At 42.5% G+C, this 22929-nt stretch overlaps 2 protein-coding genes across 2 annotated transcripts in view; both read left to right on the top strand.

Moving 5' to 3' along the window:
• Positions 1–8473, top strand: part of laptm4a (lysosomal protein transmembrane 4 alpha) — a 15606-nt gene extending 7133 nt beyond the window's left edge. The window contains exons 3-7 of the mRNA XM_062550240.1: positions 1152–1228; positions 4183–4305; positions 4857–4952; positions 5343–5441; positions 7165–8473. Of these exons, the coding sequence (XP_062406224.1) occupies positions 1152–1228; positions 4183–4305; positions 4857–4952; positions 5343–5441; positions 7165–7239 (470 nt within the window). The 3' untranslated portion in view covers positions 7240–8473. The remainder of the gene's footprint in view (positions 1–1151; positions 1229–4182; positions 4306–4856; positions 4953–5342; positions 5442–7164) is intronic.
• A 1888-nt stretch (positions 8474–10361) lies between these two features.
• Positions 10362–21265, top strand: LOC134097358 (matrilin-3-like). The gene is made up of 7 exons (XM_062550239.1): positions 10362–10658; positions 12295–12906; positions 13763–14338; positions 15849–15974; positions 19686–19784; positions 19883–19954; positions 20386–21265. The coding sequence occupies exons 1-6, from the start codon at positions 10496–10498 to the stop codon at positions 19936–19938; spliced, it is 1632 nt and encodes a 543-aa protein (XP_062406223.1). The 5' UTR covers positions 10362–10495; the 3' UTR covers positions 19939–19954; positions 20386–21265.
• The last annotated feature ends 1664 nt before the right edge of the window (positions 21266–22929 follow it).

Here is a 22929-nt window from a genome sequence, read left to right as displayed (position 1 = left end):
TTTTTCCCAGCTCGGCTGCCAGACTAGCAAGCCACAATGCTTCAGGCGGCTTTTAATTACAACCGGCTCCTCTTGACCTCGTCTTCCGTGTAAGCACTCAAGCATTTGTGTGAGTGTGTGAGTGTTTATGTGTGTGTGTGTATTTGTGACGAGATAGTTGAGTATTCCTTAGGGTAAAGTGAAGTGAATTGAGAGAGTGAGTTAGAGAAGGCCCCTCCCTCCCTTCCTCCCTCCCTCCCCAATGGCTGACACACACTCTGCCGCGAACTCCATTTAGGCGCAGATCAATACTAAGCTGTTATAAACTGTAAAACTATAAACAGTCCTCCGAGACTGCTGGCCGGTTGGCCTACTGTACTGTGGCTCACGGTCAGGCTGAGAATCAAAGCACAGCCTGGATGAGGAGCCCGGCCTGCCTACGTACGTACACCCACCTACTCACTCAGCCACACGCAAATCAGTTAACTTGAAGAGCGGCGGACAGGTCTGTTACACTGTGGAATGATGCGTCACGACCTGTGGAGTTCCTCATGGGACTTACAGTAATTTGCTCTGCATTAGCCGCATTGTGTATTAGCCGCATTGTGTATTAGCTACATTGTGTATTAGCCGCATTGTGCATTAGCCACATTGTGTATTAGCTACATTGTGTATTAGCCCCATTGTGTATTAGCCACATTGTGCATTAGCTACATTGTGCATTAGCCGCATTGTGTATTAGCCGCAGGACAGCGTTTTATGCCATTTAAAAGAAACAAAACTATATTAATACCATATTAACTGCCCCCCCTGTATTAATCTCAAAGCTGAAGAATTTTTGCAAAATCAATGTGTAAGCCGCGGCTAATAGTGAGGAAATTACGGTAAGCATGTTCGTGCCATTGGAATGAGCACTGGCGTTGGAACAGTGTTGAGATCCAGCGCTCTGAGGATCCGCCGCACGAGAATCAGAGAGGTCATGGGGTCATCTGGTTTATCGGCTTTCCCCCTCCGGGAGGTGGGATTGTTTCGGATGCTTGCAAAATAATCCCAAAGCGGTTGTCTGCAGTGAGGTTGGCCTTGAGTGAACCCAAAGTGTTGTTTGTTTATTTATGTGTTTGTCACTCTCACTTAAACTCTTGTTTTGTTTTGTTTTGTTTTTCTTCCCCCAGAAAATGCCTGCGTGGGATTCGCCATCTCTCTCCTGATGGTCACCATCAGTGCCATGATGGTCTACGGAGCCATCACTGTAAGTCATCTAAAGCATTGTTGTGTCTGTCTGTCTGTCTGTCTGTCTGTCTGTCTGTCTGTCTGTCTGTCTGTCTGTCTGTCTGTGTGAGTGAGAGAGCTCTAAAGCATTGTTCACTGTGTGTGTTTGTGTGAGAAAGATAGGGTGTGTGAGACCGATCCACAGGTGTGATCGAGACGGAGCATGTTGTTTGTGCATACCTGTGTAAGAGCTGTCTTCTAAACCGTAACCAGACTCTGGGAGCACATTGCTTGCCAGGCGTGGGCGAAGGATAGTGTTGTGTTCCTTGTAGGGCAACAAACTAAAGATTATTGTTATTATAGTTGTATATAGACGTTATAGTTGATTAATCTGTCGATTATTGGTTTGATTAATTGAGGACTTGCTTAATTGATAAATGTCAGAAAATGATGGAAACATCTGTGTTTGAAAATCCAGTTTCGTCCTGAAACGCCTGGTTTTGTCAACATGTTTAGAGTATACTATATAGAGCGAATTTCGAAGTAATTCCCTTCAAAAAAAAAAAGTCCCTAAATGACTACCAAAATAGTTGCAGAATTAATTAATACTTGACAATTTATCAATTAACTGTTGTCGCCCTAGTTTCTTGAATGCCTTTATCCTGCATCTGCGTCTGGTGTGTGTGTGTGTGTGTGTGTGTGTTTGTTTGTATGTTTGTTTGTTTGTGTGTTTGTGTGTTTGATCACAATCAAAGCTGTTGTGCGTCGCTCTGTGTCTGCGGCCCTCTTTAGAGGAGAGCAGCGTCATGGCAGCCGTGCCAGCTTTGATGTGCAAATAGGCCCTCCAGAAGCCATGCGCGTGAAAGGAACCTTTCTCTACTGGCTATTATTAGAGATGCAGATGTGCTAGCGTTGAGAGGATAATGTGATGGCATTTCACATCATTTTGGTACAAGGCTGCCAAAGCAATTTTGTGTGTGTTTGTCTCTCTTTCCTCGTGTGTGTGTGTGTGTGTGTGTGTGTGCGCGCGCACTAATCTGACCATTTCTTTATAGGGCTGTCTGAAAAGCTGAATCTGTGTCTTGTTTCTTTCTGCATGTCTGTCTCTTGTTTGTTTAATGGTACTGTATGCCTTCTCCACTGTAATCAGCTGAGGACGACACAAGTCAACACCAACAGACTGTAGCCGAGCCTCCCTGAATTGCCCTACCAGTGTTTTTGAGCCTCATGTCTGTTTCTTGTGCTCTTTTACATCGTGTAACCTTCCAGAGGGACCCAGTCCTGCACAGGTTTGGGATCTGCATAGACCCCTTCCCTTCAGTTACCAAACCAGACCCACCAGCAGCCGAGAAGCACCCTGGTCAGTGGTAGCTGGGCTTCCATTCAACTCATTAGCATACTTTAAGTGCATTCATGAACATTCAGCAAATTGTACAAATTATGACAAATAAAGTTAGATTCCATTAACCTTAGTTATGCCATATGCAAATTGAGGGATGATCGACCCCCCCACCTGAAAGGGACACTTCACCGATTAGCATTAAGCTTTGTATCTTTAGAAAACCAGTCATGTTTTTGAATGGTCTTGCACCATTCCCTCAGTTTGCCTTGAGATGGGAGAAATACGGATTTCAATGAAACCCATGAACAGGACTTCCTGCTTTCAATGATGTAAAATGATGATTTTTACATCATTGAAAGCAGGAAGTCCAACATTGAAATCCGTAGTTCTCCCATCTCAAGGCAAACTGAGGGAATGATGCTCGACCATTCAAAAACATGACTGGTTTTCTAAAGATACAAAGCTTAATGCTAATCGGTGAAGTGTCCCTTTTAAGCGAATTGAATTTCTGTTCATATTAAAAGGTTTAATGAGAATGCTAATTATTACTAGTCAGGATTTCTTACTCAAATTGTCCGAATGCACATTAGAAAGTTGGATGATGGAAGCCCAACTAGCGTCTGATTGAGTGAGTGACCCACGCCCCTAAAGATGGTGCTGCTGGACTAGTGTAGTTGTGAGTTGTGACCGACGTGTGGTTGCACAGTCCCTGAAGCACGCTGGACTAGTGCAGTTGTGAGTTGTGGCCCCTCCAGACCCTTGTAGTATCCCCAGAGTTACCCATCGCTGTAGTTCACACACAACGTTGCTGGAAAGGGTTACATGGGCATCGTCTCTTGTGCCAAAAGAACTTAGTCATGCTGTATGTATGAGTGCACCTCAATAACAGTCTGATCCGCAAAGTGCGGTCGGTGTGTGGTTGCCAACTTTCAGACCTGCCAAAACACAAACATAGCTAATGCGTAACTAACCAACCAGCCTTTTAACTTCGGTTCCAAAGCAATTGTGGTCATCAGATGTGCCATTGCCTGTTTTATAATGAAAACTGTTAGTACCACAGCGACCCCATGAAGATAAAGTTGGCTCAATCCTCTTTTGGCAGAATTAATGATGGGTATGTGGGTTGCTCTGGCTAGAAAAGGCTCGACTTCAGGCCCGGGGTCAGACAGACTGCTGGCCAAGACGGGCCCTGCGCTTGTGACCGCCTGCATTCCCGACGCCCGTGTGATGTGTGCAAAGGCGTGGCGGCCGCCAGCCGGGGTCAGAGCGGAGCCTTCTGGAAAAGTCCACAGTCCAGACTTTGTGTGTGCGCGCTGTGCTTTTCAGCTGTGGACTGACACCCCCCTCCACCCCATACTCCCCTACACACACACACACACACCACCATCATCACATCACGTAGAAAGTCATGGAGTCATGGGTTGTTGGCACGTTGGTTCTGCCAGATTAGAGCTGTAGTCCCCCTGGTCCTAAGATTGAGAGAATTCATACTGTACAGCCTTAGAAAAAAAAAGTAGTGAGTAGAAAAGGTGACTGTGAATAGTGTGGTGGAAGTCTGTAGATTATGATACAGCCAAAATATGTGAGTGATGTAATCCTGTGTGTGTGTGTGTGTGTGTGTGTGTGTGTGTGTGTGTGTGTTTTGTTTGCAGCATCGTGATGGTTGGCTCATCCCATTCCTCTGCTACCAGATGTTTGACTTCATCCTCAGCTGCCTGGTGGCCGTCAGCTCTCTGACTTACCTGCCACGCATCAAGGACTACCTGGATCAGCTGGTCAGCACTTTCCCTCACCTGTGCCTGCCCATACACTCTCACCTTGTTAACTCTTGATCTTTAAATTTGAATTACTGCATAAATGTAGGGTTCTCTTTTAACAAAAGGAAACGGGTATTCTGTGTTTGTATAATTAGTGATAGGGCTGGGAATAAATGAGTGTTTCACTTCTTCCTACTCCCTTTCAAATGTGTGTTAAAAAAAAAAGAGATTCTTTTATTTTCTGATATTTTTCTGCCAATGAATGGCATATGTGTTTTATCTGGCACATTTGAAACAAAATTAAATCAATCAATCAATCAATCAATCAATACATAGCATTGCAACATTTTTCTTTTGGTTTTGGTCATTATACCGTATTGACGCTATTGTATTCCCCTTTCCTTTGGAAAACCATCTTGTAATCCTGTATACTGTTTACTCTTTTTGACGTTGAATTCATTTCTAATTTGCCTTTTGGAAATTGGTCTAAATGAGAAATATGAATACATCATGAAACAAATTCTCTCTCTCTCTCTCTTCCTCTCCCTCTCTCTATCCTTCCTCCTCAGCCTGACTTCCCCTACAAGGACAACCTGCTGTCTCTGGACTCCAGCTGCCTGCTGCTCTTCGTCCTCGTCTTCTTCGCCTTACTCATCATCCTCAAGGTAGCGGAGAATCCGTTTGGAGTCCCGACTCCGAGTTTATTAGCTGAATCACTTCCTTGTTGCTACTTTTAGAAATAGATACGCTTGGGGTCACCAGGATCTCGGTACTGAATGTTACTCCAGTATAGTTACCTGTACTTCTCTCTGTGAAGAATCCTTAGTCTCATACATAGGCTTACATAGGCATACATAGGCTACATATATAGGCTTAGCTGAGTTATAATTCTTACTACTTACAGGTGATGTAAGTGAACATGTTTGGCCATGTTTACCACTTTCCAATTATTCACCCTCAAAAAGTTCAAATCTGATCTCCTTGGTGCATTGTGTCAACCTTGCAATACAGTGCTTTCAGCCTCAGCTTCAACTTGAGCTTGGTTTGTCAAACAGGCCTACCTGATCAACTGCGTGTGGAACTGCTACAAGTACATCAACAACAGGAACATGCCTGAGATTGCGGTCTACCCTGCCTTTGAAGCCCCCCCTCAGGTGAGTGCTCTCAGGTGTTTGTCGCCATCCAAGCGGCTCTAAAGGCCAGCGCCCACCAGACACGTACGCGGCGCGCCGCGCCAACAAACAAATTAGAACTCCATTGTTTTCAATGGAGCAAAGCCCACTAGAAACGTCTGCCGCGCAGCAGCCGCACAGCGATAGAAAACGATTGTAAAATCCTGCGCGTCGCCAAGCCCAGACCGCCGAACACCGCTGAACGGCGTGTCCGGTGGGCGCCGGGCTTAAGCTTCACGCAGACTTCAAGTGACTAGTGAAAAGCGACTGTGTAACGTTAATGTAATTAAGCCACTACAGGCAAAATCACCACTGGTGGTGGCACTGTGTAACGTTAATGTAATTAAGCCACTACAGGCAAAATCACCACTGGTGGTGGCACTGTGTGACGTTAATGCAGTGGTTCTCAAACTTTTTCTTTCATTCCCCACTTTGATCAAGCTTGGCTTTCCCGAGCCCCACCTGTCCATCATCGCTCTAAGAAAGTATAGGTCAAGCTCAAAATTGTCACATTTATAATGTCACTTGCTAAATATACATCAGTAACCAATAACAGTTAGGCTAGGCCTACTACAGATAAATATCAGTTCAAAAATAGAGAAAATAAAAATCTAAATCAATGACCAATAACGTCAGTTTTTTGTCATTGACAAGGTGTCAATCCTTGCTTCAAAAAAAGCTAATTTCCAAAATTACAGCAAAAGGGCCAACTATATGCTACCATTGTGTTAGAAATGAAGTTCAACACTCTCACAACCTCGTTCAAAATCTTATTCAGGTCAAGCCTTGACGCGAGCGCTTCCCTGAATGAAACAATCCGTCTGTTGCGCATCGGGCACTACCCTCTATCACGACGATAGCATTTCTTTAACCTGCTATCGTCTGTGCGCCAACCGACCAAGTCCCTCACAGTTTTCCCATTTGATGTCCTGTTCTGCCAGGTAGACTAATTGTTGAGATCAATGTTGAATAGTTCATCTGCAGTGGCCCTACTTTTGGCATACTCGCAGAATAGAATATCGGCCGCTGTCAAGTTAACAAAGCGGACATAAGCAATAACTAAACCACCTTTGTAAAGTCAGTGGCCTTGTCCACTTGCAAGGCAAAACATGAGTGTTTGCGTTTGTCAAGCAGTTGTTCTTCGAGATCGCAGAACAGCAATTGTGTCGTCGGACAGATAGCCAAGATATCCTTCCATTTCACTGCGCTCGTCTCCAACATGAACGCTTTTTTTGTTTCCGCTGCAATTGAAATTCCGACGTCAATCATTTTTTTCGGACTACGATTCCAGGACACTCTAACATTTTCATCTGGTCAATGATAGGCCTACAAGACTATAGATTACCTCGTTTGTGTTTGTTTTGTGAGATGAAGGCGCATTCTCGTAATTATCAATAAAGGAATGGCTACAGATTAAAAAGAAATCTCCGGTTTTTCACGTCAGCTCGCGCCCCACCTGGCATGTCTCTGCGCCCCACTAGTGGGGCGCGCCCCACAGTTTGAGAAACGCTGCGTTAATGTAATTAAGCCATTACAGGCAAAATCACCACTGGTGGTGGCACTGTAACGTTAATGCAATTAAGCCACTGCAGGCCAAATCACCACTGGTGGTGGCTCAAAATGTATTGCGACATTCTGCCTCACTGCCATATGGCCTCTTTTCATAGACGTTCTCTCATGACAAAACGTTGGTTTCCTCCCACAGTACGTGCTGCCCACCTACGAGATGGCCATGAAGATGCCCGAGAAGGAGCCGCCTCCACCTTACATGCCCGCCTGAACATTCCCCTGACCCTTCCCAATACCCCCCCCCCCACACACACACACACACACACACACACTCACACACTTTTACCCCCCCACCCCTCTCCACCCTTTTACCCAGTCCTCCTCCCCCTGCCTATTCTACCCCACCCCACCCCACCCCTCTCCACCTCCTCCCACCTCCCCTTCATCCCTAAAGTGTCGTCTGCACAGCCACCAAGAACTCATGATCCTTTCTTCCCTCTCTCCGGTGTGGAGTGCACTCATCCGCCTCTTGGTAGTCCCTCTCCTCCTTCCCTTTGTGTATTGAGTAGTGAGCCGGTCATGTCAGCCAGATGAGATGGTAAAAAGGCAGGCTGCACGGGCCTGCTGAGGTGGACTTGAGCTTGTGTACATAACTAAAACGAAGTTAAAAGAAGTTTTTCCTGTCACTTTTTTTGTTCATTCTTCCCATTCTTTTCCATCATATACTGTATTTCTGTTTTTTTTTCTCCTTCTTCTTCTTCTTCTTTTCTTATTTGCCTGAATCCTTTGTTGAAGTTTCTTGGATGTGTTTGTGAAAGAGGATGTCGTGTAAAGTAACTGCTTACGAAGCCTATTCCAACCATCAGTCACTACCTGCAAAGCACCGTCCTGTCCTTTTAGGTTGAATATTTATGAGGCACTTTTAATACAGAGAAGACCTCTTGAGACAATCCGTATGGATTCCTAATGATTGATATTACTCTTTACTGTTGCCTGTTTTCCTTTTTTTCCATTTTAACTGTGTGTTATATGTTTATGACTTAAATTTTTGTCTTAACCATGTTTGAAGTGTTCGGTGAAAGAGGGTTGTAGCACTTTTTAAAAGAAAAAAACAAAAACAAAGTATATATTTCTTATTTTGAATAACCCTTTCTCTTTGACGTGGCTAGATCCAGTTTGACCATGCCAAGTTTTTCCCCATTGTGGCTGAAGTCGTTATTGTGATCCATCCTTGTGTTTATCCAGTAGCTTTTGAGGTGTGCTTTTGGCCAGTGGTCCTGGGGTGGCGTGCTCTCTCTCTCTCCTCACGAAGGGACAGCGCCCCCTGGAGTTGTGGAGAAGTATGGCTACTGTTGTGATCATCTGTGAATGCATGCTACTCTTATTTTACCAGCCTTTAGTTTCACATGCAGTCTGAACCATTGTGGATATTGTAAAAACACACACACACACTCACACATTCACAGAATGGCTTCAATAAAAATTTCAAAAACATTTGTATCCATCACATGACCCCAAGATGCCCTTTCTTCTGTTTTTCTCTGAGCAGTAAAAGTGCTACAAGATTGCTTTGAAAATAATTGAATGTTCCCTGCATTCATCTGTTTGAGATCCTTATCACTTTCCTGACGTGTGTGCAACAAACGGCAGCATTACATGACCAGAAGTTCATGAAACACTTCTATGTCGCAAATTATATTTCAAACAGCCATTTTATTTGTTCAGAGGGGTATTTCACTAAAGCAGAATTAAGACATCCAAGATAATCGATAAAGCCAGGTTTGACATAGCGTTCTCTAGTCATCCTTGCTAAACTCGTTCCACTAACGCCAATCCAGGATGAACAGGAGCGTCTATGTCAAGCCAGGTGTAAGTTATTCGGGATGTGTGCGCGTTCTCGTTTCTCCCCCAAATAACTCACGGTTGGAATAAAAAAGACGCCAAAAATAGCGTCTTGCACACAAAGTTAACAACCGCTTTTGATATAGACAACAACGAGGTAAAGTTTTACTTTTTTGGATGGGGAATCATGATTACTTCTGTTACATAGCGGGAGTAGGTGTGTCAGACCAACTGAATGCAAATTTACGTATGCACCCACGTGTGAGAGCTTCCTTGTCTCGGCACGTAACGTCATTAAGAAAGCGCTTGCCTCCGCAAAGATGCACAAAGTATGACTATATATATCTTTATTCTCTCTTTAAACCAAATTAGTTGAAAACACCTTCGAAATATGTCCCCTCCACTTCCAATCAACTACTGCAGTAGGCTATTCATCAAACGTCATTCAAAAAAAGATGCAAACAACGATTTTGTAATTAATTATAAGGCCACCATAATTTAAATGATATCTAAATGGTATTGGGCAGACATTCTGTTGTGTTTTGCGAGTAAATGCAAGTAGCAAATAGTATATAAATGGAATACAGCTCTTTCAAAAATCGCATGCAGGTCTGATTTGAATGACTGCTAGCTGAACCAATCAGATAATGTAATTACCATTAGAATTAACTTATCTTGGCTGTTAGACTGGTCGGGAGCAGGCTAGCTTCAGAGAATAAATTCCCATGGCAACTTATGTAGCATCTCTTTTGTGAAACCGAGTCAAGGCTAAGTTCATCCAGGATAACCAAAAAATCCCGGCTTAATCCCTTATCTAGGTTTTGTGAAATACCCCTCAGGTTTCCCTCACTACGAGGCAGGCATGATCATGAAACACGTAGGCTACTGGGATTGCACATACATTTGAGATCTGTTTTTAGCGCCTGTCAAGTATTAAGCTGTAGGGATTTGGTTGACTTGTTGAACAAAAGCAACATTCAGAACATTTCATAAGGTCAATGTTGGATCTGATTAGTTTGTAAACAAACGGAGAGCGGTCTACAACGAAAAATCTCGATTGTGTCGTTTAAATAATCATTTGCGCCATCTTGTGGACAAATGTAATCTATTCAATGTGACGAAGGATAGGTAACAAGTACTGTTAAAGGAATATTTCGGTATTTTACACTTTAAGTCCGTTTTGAACACTCAATGCCTACACAAGGCCACACGAAATGGTTAGGGTCCACATAGACCTTTTCAGTCAAAAGTTCCAAAACAAAAGTAGAGTAGTCAATTAAGAGTTAAAGGAATAGTTCGGTATTTTACACTTTAAGCCCGTTTTCTGTATTGCCTAGCATGAAAACAAGTGAAGACACCGACATTTCGACGATTGAGCCTGTTTGTGGAATTTGGCAGATTAAGAATGGAGCTCTGTATGACTTTAAAGTTAATTAACATTGCTCGCTTTGTGCATGCTCATTCTGTCCTTAAAACACCCCTAAATAAAAGTATAGCGCTCACCGAGTGATTGGTCTTCTCCTAAAAGGGGGCCGGCTCTTGGGGAAACCCCTTGGATTGGACAAGAAACTTTGACGCGCTGTCAGCAGTGTCTTCAAAATGTGCCATCCTTGTAAATATGGGAAGCACCTCAGTGAAAGTAGACAGTTGGGACCAGAACGACCCTCATCAGGACTAGAGACACAATGAGTCCGTTCATCTGCAGTCTGATCTACGGCCTCTCGGTCTTGCTGGTAGAAGTTTGTGGGACTTATGTGGACCCTGCCCAAGTGGCGGCGCAAAGTTATGCGCAAAGAAGGACTGTTGCCCGTCCACAGTTCCCACCACAGAGAACTCTAAACCCTGCAGGTAAGTTTCAAACCGAAAATGCTTCAGTAAAGCAATCTAAGCGTAATCGCAATTCGGTTTCACAGTGGGCTTTGGTTTTGCGCTCAGACATAAAATACCCTGGCATATTACTTCGCATTTTCATTGATGGTCTTGCACACAATGCTTAATTAACATTGTATAACAAATATAACAAATGCAAGGTGGACTCCTTCGTTGCTTGCATTATACGCACTGCATTTAGGACAGTACATTTTCAGAAAAAAAACCTCTTACATTATTTTATTAATGTGTAAGGTCCGTTACAATAATATGTTGTAGTTGTTTCATCATTGCTTTTTGATGAGCAGCGCACTGTGCACGAAATCAAATGTTTGTTCCAAAATTAAAGTATTTAAGCTAGAAGATATGATTATATACATAACTCAGACCTATTTAATTATATTATTCACTGATTATGTTGTGCTTTTGACCTGATCTATTACTTAAAAGATATGCTGTGATTTTGGTTATGTTGCTAAGACTTCATTGATGGCCTATTTGTCAATTAGAGCTTGATTTTGCATGAACAACTATGCACAAAAATCACAGAAATCCAGAAAAGGTCAAGGTTTAGCACTTTGAGATCATTTATTTGATGTAAAGCGCAATATAAATAAAATGTATTATTATTATTATTATTATTAAGTAAACATTCTGCCATATTCTGCTACAACTGCACAGTGTGCACTGCTGCTGTCCTTTCAATCAAATGGTTTTATGGTATAGCAACTCCAGATTCCTCCAAGAAGGCATGCAAGCTTGGTCTGGCTAAACATCTGCTGAGAATGTAATGGGGTCCGAATTTCCCACTCCTGCTTAGGACCTACAGGGGACTACAGGTCTTCACACCTCAACTCTCAATGAAGCAGCTTTCCAGTGCCTGTATGGGTTCAGCAGAACATTTTAACAGAATAAAATGAAATCTGTATATGGGGCTGCAAAATATCTGAACTGTTGAAAAGAAATCATTTTCAACATCTGTATCATTATTAGCCTTAGGCATGTGGCATACTCGCCATACTCTATGCTGTAATTGTACAGTAATATTTCCAAAATTGTTAATGTGGGACAGCTTGAAGCTTGACAACTACAGTATATGAAATTGTTTACAACCTCCATTTTGTACAGAAAGTCAGGGAGGCACTAGAGAGGAGCTAAGGGGCCGTAGGTGCCTTCAGGTTGCCTATAGGCTACCCCTGCTGTAGTGAATATGGTGTAGTGCTCAGCCCAACTACAGCAGAAATGGCACTAAATCACACAATAGTGTGTTTACCTGTTAGATAGATAGATAGATAGATAGATAGATACTTTATTGATCCCCAAGGGGAAATTCACCGGGACTGAAGCAGGAGTGGAACATTGGGACCATATACCATACCACCGGTGGGTCATCCTATCTATAGTGGGCCAATGGTGTTGGCTGATCATCTATAAGATTGAGTCTTTATTGCTGTTTAGCGGATGCAGTTTAGCTGGTTGGACTGCAAAGCTCACATTGGCCCTCTACAGGTATGATTTGATCCACCGCTGAAGACCAGTCTAACTAATCACCCACCGGCAGACTTCATGTGACTAATTTGCTTTACCGCTTCTCCTCTCCGGTGGCCCCATATAGCACATGGTGTTAACTACAGGTATAATGGGTATCACTACCACCCCCGTCAGCCACAGCACCATCTGCGCTACCACCAGCAGCCTCCAAACCTCCAGCAGCTGCCGCCAAACTACCGCCAGACACCCAGGACGTACACGCCGGTGCTCCACCATCGACCCTTTCCCCCTTTCTCCCCGCCGGTGGTGTACCATCGGCCGTATCCCCTCTCCCCACCGCTGACACACCACCAGCCCCCCGCCCCTACCCCCCCGGTGGTGTACCATCGCTTCAAAGGCCCCGTTCATCCAGGGGTTCACCACTATTATCAAAAGCCAGCTCCCCATTTTAAGGTTGTAGCGCGTCCACCGGCTTGCCAATTGCCCCTTGTCAGGCCACTGGTGACTGCCAAGCCAACTACAGTTCCCATAGCGCCCGTCACTAATCCTCCTCCAACGCCCACCCCAGTGCTAGAGACACTTACTCTGCCAGCGGCCACGGTCCCCCTGGAGACTAGCCCCCAACCAACGACCACCCTGGCCCCGGCGACTCCTCCGCAAACGACCCTGGTTCCATCAGAGCTACCGGTCAGTACCCAAAGTGGAACCATCACCTCCATCAGGGCTGTGGAGACAGGTAGAATATTCCACAGCTGGGTTTCCTTACAAACCCAACTGGTCCAAACAAAACTGCTTAGAGCTTATTGGGTCATTTATTTGTTGTATTTGTTGAAATACTGTGTGTCCTGAAAGATTTCGATATCCGGATCATTTTGATAGGCCTCACGATATGACCACAAATTGGAACAGAAACTATGTATGAGCAAATGTTATTGCTGTTGACTAACTGTTAACTGTATCTTGTCATATCAAGCAACTAATACTAAGCTTTGAAAACCTGGACCCCTTTTCTCAAAAACATTGTGGCTCCACAATGACTTCTAAATGATATCTCTTGAATGCAATATCAGAACTTCAATGTTTTTGGGGAAAGGGTCCCCGTTGATCTCCATTGGACAATAATCTACATCAACATCAACAACCACCATCTCATCTCAGTTGTTTACTAATGGTTCAGCTGTTTGATCTCGTATCAGAAATTAGGTAATTATACCTTATTTATTGCCAACACCTAATATGTAACTTCTTAAACATGACTTGGTAAGTGATCTCTTGATAAAATGTCTCCACACACTATAGCTGATGCTATAAAGTCACTAGATCAAGATAGCCAGTAATCTGTTTTTGTAATCTGATATGCATTGAATGTTTCTACAAAACAATTCAGAACTAAAGTAATGTGTGACAGTATGAAAGGAATTTCTTTGAGGAAATGTATATATTTAAGTGATATTCCACTTGTCTGTCAGCACTATATTATTTTGGTATCAAATTTTTTCAATATGAAATCTATTTCATACATACTATGAAAGCATAATGATCATACTGATATAACCTGTATTACATACACTAACCTCTGATTGGTCTACCAGCCACTGACAGTCAGTGCAGGAGCCGCCCGCTAGATCTGGTCTTCATCATCGACAGCTCTCGCAGTGTGCGGCCAATGGAGTTCGAGAAGGTCAAGATCTTCCTGGCCGACATGGTGGACACTCTGGACGTGGGGCCGGACGCCACTCGCGTCGCCGTGGTGAACTACGCCAGCACGGTCAAGATCGAGTTCCTGCTGAAGGACCACCCGGACAAGGTGACCATGAAGCAGGCCATCACCCGGATCGACCCCCTGGCGGCGGGAACCATGACGGGCCTGGCCATCAAGAAGGCCATGGACGAGGCCTTCACCGAGGCGTCGGGCGCGCGGCCCGCCTCCAAGGGCATCACCAAGGTCGCCATCATCGTGACGGACGGGCGCCCTCAGGACCAGGTGGAAGAGGTGTCGGCCGCCGCCAGGGCCTCTGGGATTGAGATCTACGCCGTGGGGGTGGACCGGGCGGACATGCAGTCGCTGCGGCTAATGGCCAGCCAGCCGCTTGACGACCACGTGTTCTACGTGGAGACCTACGGAGTCATCGAAAAGCTGACCTCCAAGTTCCGGGAGACACTGTGTGGTAGGAGCAGGCCTGGGGATTTAATTAGTACTTCTCTTTTTCAGCCCCAGAGAAGTGTGTTCCTTTAGGGACTGAGAAATCTGGTTCCATTCATCTGTTGGACCCGCCGACTGTCTGAAAATGACTACTCTTTGTTACAATACGGGGTCTTCATTTGCTCAGAGAATGGAATCAGTATTTTGTTTCTGTGAAGTCAAAGTTTCAGAGAACCTGTCAACTCAGCAGCTTTGTCGTTAGACAGTTAGACAAGTGCTTTGGTTCAGAAACTGGTTTTGTAGTTACAGACATCTGTGAGATCATATTGCACCTCTATAGTATTTTAAACGTGTTTTATTTGTTAATTTATTGCTAATAATTTATTGCTGAATGTATGTTCAAGCTTATAACCTTTACTGTATTCACTAATTTCTGTCTGTCTTTTTCCAGGAAATTGTGTTGTCTATGTGTGTGAAACAGGACACTTGCCCTGTTTTAAGTTGGTTCTGCAAAAGTGCTTGATGGCTGAAGTGTATGAGATGGATGCAGGGTGTTCATCTCTGTATTAATAGGGCTTGTTGAGATAGACAGCCCTATTGCTTAACACTGAGGCTTGCAATTGCTTCCTAGACAATACAAGTACAATTTCCACAACATGGCTATGGCAACACACATATTATTACTCTCCTTCAAAATTGAGTTTTTTCTCCTGACCAAAGATTATAGAGCACCACAAACGTGCACAAGATGATCCACTACCACTTTACCCACAAAAAGTAAGGTAGCAATTATCAAGTGATCATTGCACTACTGCTATATTACATTATTGTTAACCAGAGCTGACAAACTGGCAAAAGGAACAGGAAGAATTTCTGCTAAACATTTGACACTTTTGGCCATATGCCTCAGCCTTGTGCATTGCTTTGGTGCTTTAAAATCTTTGTTCTTAAGGTGTTCATAATCTATTAGCCTACTTGTTATATTGGTATTGGTATGTTAAAAAAAGAACTAAGAAGTAATTGTGAGAATAATTATGATGTCATAATTATCCTATACATTGTGATTGTAATGATTGATGGGAGGAAAATGATTTTGAAATTATTTAGATATTTTTATATGTCTGATTACAGGTTTCTTTTAGTAACTGATTGTATCAGGATTGTTATCTGTTTTGAGCTGTCTCTGTTGGACATACAATTTAGCCTCTTGTATGATCAGTGACAAAAAATCAGGAACTATTCCTGAGCCTTTGATGTACACTTTATACGGACCACAAGCATATATGATATGACTCCAACACAACATATATGATACAGATGAGGATCTGACAAACCACTTCATGGGCAGCAACCTTACACACACACACACACACACACACACACACACACACACACACACACACACACACACACACACACACACACACACACATACACACAGTCACACTCCATTTCGTAGTGACTTGCCAGCCAGTGAAATTGTCCATGTGCTGCTTCAGTGGCTTCAGCGACTCCTAAACCATGGCTTATTGCAGGTCTGGACCCCTGCTCCATGGGACACGACTGCGAGCATATATGCCTGAACAGCATCTCCTCCTATTACTGCCAGTGTCGGGAAGGCTATTTGTTGAACGCGGACAAGAAAACATGTTCCTTGAAACGTAAGAACCTGTGAGCTGCTATGAGCTGCTAGCATTGACGTCGAATCAGCTTATGCGTACAGTGTCCAGTCCTGGTCCCAAAGAGCCATATAGTTTAGAACCAGTTAGTGGTTCCAAAACGCTATATCCACCATTTTAATTAATTTTTATAAATATTTTTTTTTACATTTTGTTTTTCAAGTACTTACAGTGGAACTGTATTGGTTTATTTTACATTACATTACATTAATGTTTATGTTTAGTTGATTTATCTTTACTCAATCAAAACAAAACAACTGCATTTTTATTGATATTACCTGAAATACACAATTAAATAACATTTAAAAATGGATATACTCTATAGCGTTTTGGAATCAAACTCTTCGTGTTTATATATTTTTAGATAATTCTGGTGGTTTTAACCTCTGACTCCTCCAAAGGCTTAAATGCATGGTTGTAAATGCATCAATGGTTCTGTAGACTCTACACAGAACTGTCTCTGACTTACATACCTTTGGCTTAAAAGGTCTCTGAAAAGTACAAAATATAGGGACTGCTTTAGGACCAGCGTTGGACTCTGTAGATTGTGTCTACTAGGCCAGTGTTATATGTATGCTATATTTTTCCCTCTGAAGAGGAGCTTACCGTAGATGTCAACTAACTCAGTGGCATGGTTCTTCATGCCCTCTTGGTTTCATCAGTTGCTTTGCATGCATCTCTCTATTTGTGTCTGGTCATAGGCCACTAAGGCCAGACAATTTGTCATTCAGTGTTGCATCGGCTGTTGTGTGTCTGGAGTATTTCTTTTTTCTGCTGTGTGTATGTTCTGCCAAGTCAGGATACTCTGTAAAATAACACAAGTTTATTATAATTTATTCGTAATCTGCGTGCAGTTTGGTGCAAGTCTTCTAGGTTCACAAGTACCTCGGGTAGATGTGTCTGCTGTGTTTGTTGTGATGGGTGTGGCGAAATATCTTTGTCGCTTAGCGATGATAAATCTGTTTACCAGACTATTTCAGATCATGCTTGACACGTGGTTGCAAAGCAGAAGAAAACCAAACGATTTACATTTTCTCTAACCGGAGTGTCAGAGCTGTTTCGGGCAGCTTTTTCTGGCTCACGTTTACGTTTACGACTGTTTGTGCCCTCCTCGGCCAGCCAGGAGAAATTCTTTCAAGCAAAGGCCCTCGCTGGCCTCTCTGACTAGTGCTGTGTGGTTTCACATACTGCCTGAATGACCCATTTGTTCCCAAACCTTTTTTTTTCCCACCCCTGGCTTGTTTGCAGGTCAGGACCAGTGTGCCATGGGGCATGACTGTGAACAAATATGCGTTAGCGACACCTACTCCTATCAGTGCGATTGCCAGGACGGTTATGTGTTGAACGAGGACAAGAAAACCTGTTCCTTACAAAGAAGTAAGAACCTGCAAGTCAGCTGTAACCCAGCTGGCTTCAGGGCAGGGAAACAGTGAGGTAGCTGGCCTCTGTTTATCACAGGGTCACAGAGTTACTCTAAATTGTTTATTTTTAGCTGGTGGGCTGAAGGAGTCTTCTCTGACAGGCTCTGGGCTTATGAGAAATTGGCTAAAAAAGGGAAGTGTCAAGACTTCCACAGAGTAACTCTTCACAATTGAGTGTGGATGCCCTTGATGGCAGACAGTGGGTGATACAGATTAAGCTTTTTTTTGGTTTTTTTTTTTGAGTAAAATACATTGGGATCCTCATCCGCATCAATGACAGGAAAATATTCTTGTAGAGAAAGATATGTTAGCGCTGTTTATTTGAATGTACAATATGCTCCCTAATGTCATATCCTTCTTATACTACAGTACTTCATTACTTTCGTATTCATTTGGCTGATGCTGTAGGCTATCCAAAGCGACTTACATAATGTCAATTATTATTACAAGGGCTAGTTTCCCCGGATCATCTCGGGATTAAGTGGCTAACCTAAGGAACTAAAGGCTCTTCTTCATTCGTCTTTTTATCTATCCTCCCTTCCTTCCTTCCTTCCTCGGTCCTCCGGCTCGTTCCCACTGATCTATAAAAGAATGATGGGGCGGCAACAATGGGGTAGTCTATCCAGTGTTCTTTATAGATCAGTGGGAACGAGCCGGAGGATCGAGGAGAGAGGTTCAGAAGGGGCCTACTGTATGACCAGGCTTGACTAGCCTAAGTTCTTAGGAAATGGACTTAGCATGTTCTGCACATCTGGAATGTGGAGCATTTGAGGGGTCAAAGGGCACGCCTCTCACCCATGGCTACTTTCAGGTGTGGATGTGGACCACTGTTCCCTGGGAAACGACTGTGAGCAAATCTGTATGAGCAGCAGCCACTCCTATCTGTGTCTGTGTCACGATGGCTTTACCCTGAATGAGGACATGACAACATGTTCTCCTGAACGTAAGGAATGTAAAAATGTAAAATGGCACTCAGTTCCACCTCAAAGCCGCTGGCATGATCGAGGTGGAACTGAGTGCCATTTTACATGTTTTAGAGATGTTTTACACGTTGTTAGAGACACTACATGTAAACCCGCAAGGAATAGATTCATGGTCTATACCTGCTGTAGTGTTCTCTTGATCACACAAAACATCTTTATCTTCTCTACTTATTGGTCATGATGAAGATGTTTATGCAATGCAAACTCCGAGCTGTCCTAGAGAACTGTATACATATGTGATCTCTTCAACAATAGGCCTATATAAATCCAGCTGAAACACTTAAAGTACTGTAAGCAGTCACCATAACGTATGATACCGAGAACTGGGAGAGATGACAATTCCATGTACCAGATAACATTTGTACTGTTATGTTGGTGTCATTCCATAGCAATGTTCATTGTAGCAATAGATTAGTATCAGTTGTGGAGGTATAATGGACATGGTCTTGCTCCACAGTCTCAGTCAATGGGGAGTGCTTCTGTTTGACCCATAAACAAACTGGAAGCTTGACCTTAAAACTGTGTACACAAGGCCAGAGGTCACTAAGCTACTGTTTGTTTTGGTTAACACTTCAGTCCAGGGAAAACTGTGCAATAGCAGGATTTTGTCATGTTGGGTCTTTGTTTGCAATCTTTAGCGGCCCAGCCCTGCTCTCTGAGCAGAGTTGTGTATAATTCAGCCATTGATATATTATGCCACGTCTCCTAAGCCTTCATTATACTAGCTATAGCTTTGGTAAGAGACAGTGTACCACCACCACCACCACCATAGCATACGCTAAAATGTTTAGCAACTATACTATATGGCGGTGGCGGTACACTGTAATAACGTTAGTAATAACCATACACAGGTAATAACAGATTAGCCTCTTTGTTCACCTAGCATGATGCTAATGAGAGATGTAATTCCATTAGGTCTACACCTACAGGCTAAAGCTATGTTACCATTGCCGCTACATCTGGAAAAGCTTAGGCCAACAAATGTGCTCCAGCTCTGACCTGCATCTGAACAAATATTGCGTTCCTGTGGTGCCAGAAATACACCATAAATTTCACTGGGTGAAAGAAGATTAAACATAGTCCTGTACTGTGACTTTTAAACCGAGTATCTCAAGACGCAAAGTTTCGCAGACATTTTTGACAGAGATAAGTGTTCTTTTTTCCTGACTGATTCACACATTTTTCTGTTTGAGAGCGGAGATAGTGTCTTAGTTTCAGTTTATATATCTTTAATGTGTATGCGGAGAATACATGTGCTAACTAAAGTCCCTGCCTCACTCTCACTGAAGAGGTTAAAGCTGTTGTGATCCAGGACCCCTGCAAATGTGAGGCTCGCCTGGCCTTCCAGAAGCAGACTCAAAATTCCCTTCAGGACCTTACTGCTCGACATATCCTTTGTATACTTATATGGTCTCTTGCGTATAGTATTAGAGACGTTTGTGTGTGAGTGTGTGTGTGTGGCACCATTCCTTAACCACGGCAGAACTCGCTGAAGTCACCAGGAAGGTGGAACAGCTGGAACTCACACTGGGCCATGTCTAGACACATGAAGAACGAGGTGAGCACCGGAAGTCTGCTGATGTGGGCCTCTGTGTATTAGTGTGTCTATGTGCATGTTTGTTCATTCTAAGAAAGCATGTTAAGAATAACACAATGTGTGTTTTTTTATATATATATACAGCTGTGTCCAGATAGGGACAACACAGTTTGTGTTATTTTTAACACATTACTTTTGTTACACTATGTAACACAATACATTTTCAGTGCAGTTTCATGCCAAACTTTTGCATCACTCTTACACAAAATCAACACGTGTGTAGAATAACATGTTGCATCAGTCTTTCACTAATTCAACACGTGTGTGTAGAATTAAATTACTATACACAATTCAAAATGACAACCAAACAACTATATTGACCATCATTTTATCTCTGTGTGTGTTTGTGGCAAAGACTCTCCTCCCCATCTCTGACCTTTGCATTTTTTCAGAGTTAACTTGGTCTGCTGAGCATTCAACTGACCATCACATCTGAGGGATCACTGCCATCCAGCCATCCCTGTATTTACCTCTTGTCTCCGGAAAAGACCTCCTGTGCCCATGCTCCCTCTAAAGAGAGCTAGACAAAGACAGAAAAGAACGAAACCATGTGCATCCTATATCTCTTTTTATCTTATATAGATGACTGTATTCTCTAATTTGCAGCCCGCCATTTTAAATTTGGATCAGCTGGGGGATATCAAAACATGGAATAGGCTATCACCATTCAGACCCACTGAGAGGATGCAGAGACTCCCGAGAATTTATATAATTAGAGAACTCTGTTTCTTATGCCCCTGCCCTCCTGTTTACTAGATTGGTTTTAAAATAAAAAAAAATCTGCAGGAGAAAAAACATCTGTAATAATAACATAAAACAAAGCTTTGTATTGTACTTAAGTGTATAGTAGACAATTTTTGTTTAAGCTCTAATTATGAGCTAGTAGGTCATTTCATGACTATAGCTACCCTTTAGTATCTGTGTAGCGTAGAATAAAATTGGACTCTGTAAAATATGTAGCAAAGTATTTTTTCATTAAAATAGTCATTGTTAAACCTTAAGTCTGCACTCATCATATGTATAAATTCAGCTCATTATATGTATCAGAGGACATAGTGTTGTTTATTTATCAAGATATTATTACTGAGTGAAATGTTTCATTTATTCACTAGAGAAAATCATAATTTTGGTTGGTTTTGATTTTGGTCTGGTTTATGAAACTGGATTGACTCTTAACTCTGACAGAAAAAGATACAATACTGTAGTAATGTTAAAAGTGAGCGGAATATCAAAGATACATTATACCTGCTCCTTGCTCTTTATACATAAAAATGTAAAAACGTGAACCTGCTTTATTCTTTCTTGAATCACATGCACCTAATACAACAGGTCATTGTACACAGGGAGACACTGCAGGAAGTTTTATTGCTCGTCTGTGTGTGCTGTATGTCTGATACGGCCGTGTGTTTTTACGCCTCAATGTCAAGACGAACACATTTTCAGCTCTGGGAGTGAAATTCATGTAGGTTCCTTGCCAAGCCCATCTCACTTAGACAACAGTAAGGTCTTTCATAAGCCTATAGCAAATATAGAGAGGGAAGCATCACTCCTCTCAAACATAGGAAAGCTCCATCTTCAGCCTCTGCCTCACTTCAGAGAGTCTAGACATGCTCAACATTCCAACATAAACCACATATAAGCCATATGCATGTTAGGAAAATGGATTGGATGTTATGGATTTAATGTTATGGGCAATTACTTAGTGCATATTACTATCATCAACATCAACATTATTATTATCGTTATCATTTATTGAGCACACTTATTTGTCAAAGCCCAAGACAATATTTTCAACTTAAGAATCTACTAAGGAAGAGACAGAAAGTATTGTCTCATCCCTAAGATTCACAGCATGGATATTGAGCATTCATCGGCTCCTTCTTACATTTTCATACATGTGATTACATGTGAAAGGGAAAGAAAATATGTGTTGTTTTTTTTAGCTCCAATCCCATTCTGGAGCTTTCAAGTTTGTTTGCATAGAATTACTTTTTTGATCAAAACCTTTTTCACAGTTTTGCACAAAACCTCCATTTCTATTGTACAGCAAGATAACACTTATAGAGCGCATGACTCTTGGTTATGTACTTCACCCTAGTGTCCTTTTGACATCCATATTTGGCAAATTGATATAGGTAACCCCTGATAAAACCCATCTGTCTGTTATATGAGATATATACATAGAGCGGGCAGTCAGGGGGAAAAATTTTCTCCCAGAAAGACCTCCGGTGTTGCCTGCCACACACTGTCCGTATGACTTGTAAGAGCTAATACAAACACCAGAGATGTTAGTTCAACAAATGTTCTGCAGACAAACGCAAACACACGTGTCTCACACCTTATTTGCCAAAACCCTCACATAGCATTTTACTCATGTTGAATCCATGAACCTTATAAATGCTTATTCAAATGAATCATTTACCATGAAAGTGTGATGACATTCAAAATGTATGGATTTACAATCAACACCCTTCACAGATATTAAACTGACACCACAGATACCTAAACACAGGATAGGGATAGTGGATTCCTAACACAGTTTTGGACATGGATGTGATTGATGTCCCCTCGGTATCCCTCTCCCAAGGGAAGGGTGGACTTTTTGACGGTAAGTGTTAATTCTCACAGCAAACAACAAGATTCGGGTGTTATGAAAAAAAGAAGAGAAAAAATGTCCTTTCCATCTCCTTTATACTGTATGTACGTTCTTCCTTGACTCATGCACTCAGATAGGCAAGTTTTATTTTTGGACAACTTCCTTCAATTCCTGTAAATGATCAAGAGTGGTGCTTTTTTGGGGGGAAAACGTTAGATTGTCAATTTCTCCACAAGTGTGGGGTTATTGTTACAGTTGACAAGAACTAATATTCTAAAAGCTGTTATAATAGCCTTCCTAGTCACCTTTGTTTAAAGACTGACACTGAACCATTTGGCCA

This window comes from Sardina pilchardus, chromosome 12 (assembly GCF_963854185.1).
Source record: "Sardina pilchardus chromosome 12, fSarPil1.1, whole genome shotgun sequence".
In the NCBI taxonomy this organism is placed as follows: Eukaryota; Metazoa; Chordata; class Actinopteri; order Clupeiformes; family Clupeidae; genus Sardina; species Sardina pilchardus.
Note: the sequence above shows the minus strand (reverse complement) of the source record. Positions and strands in the feature narration are given on the sequence as shown.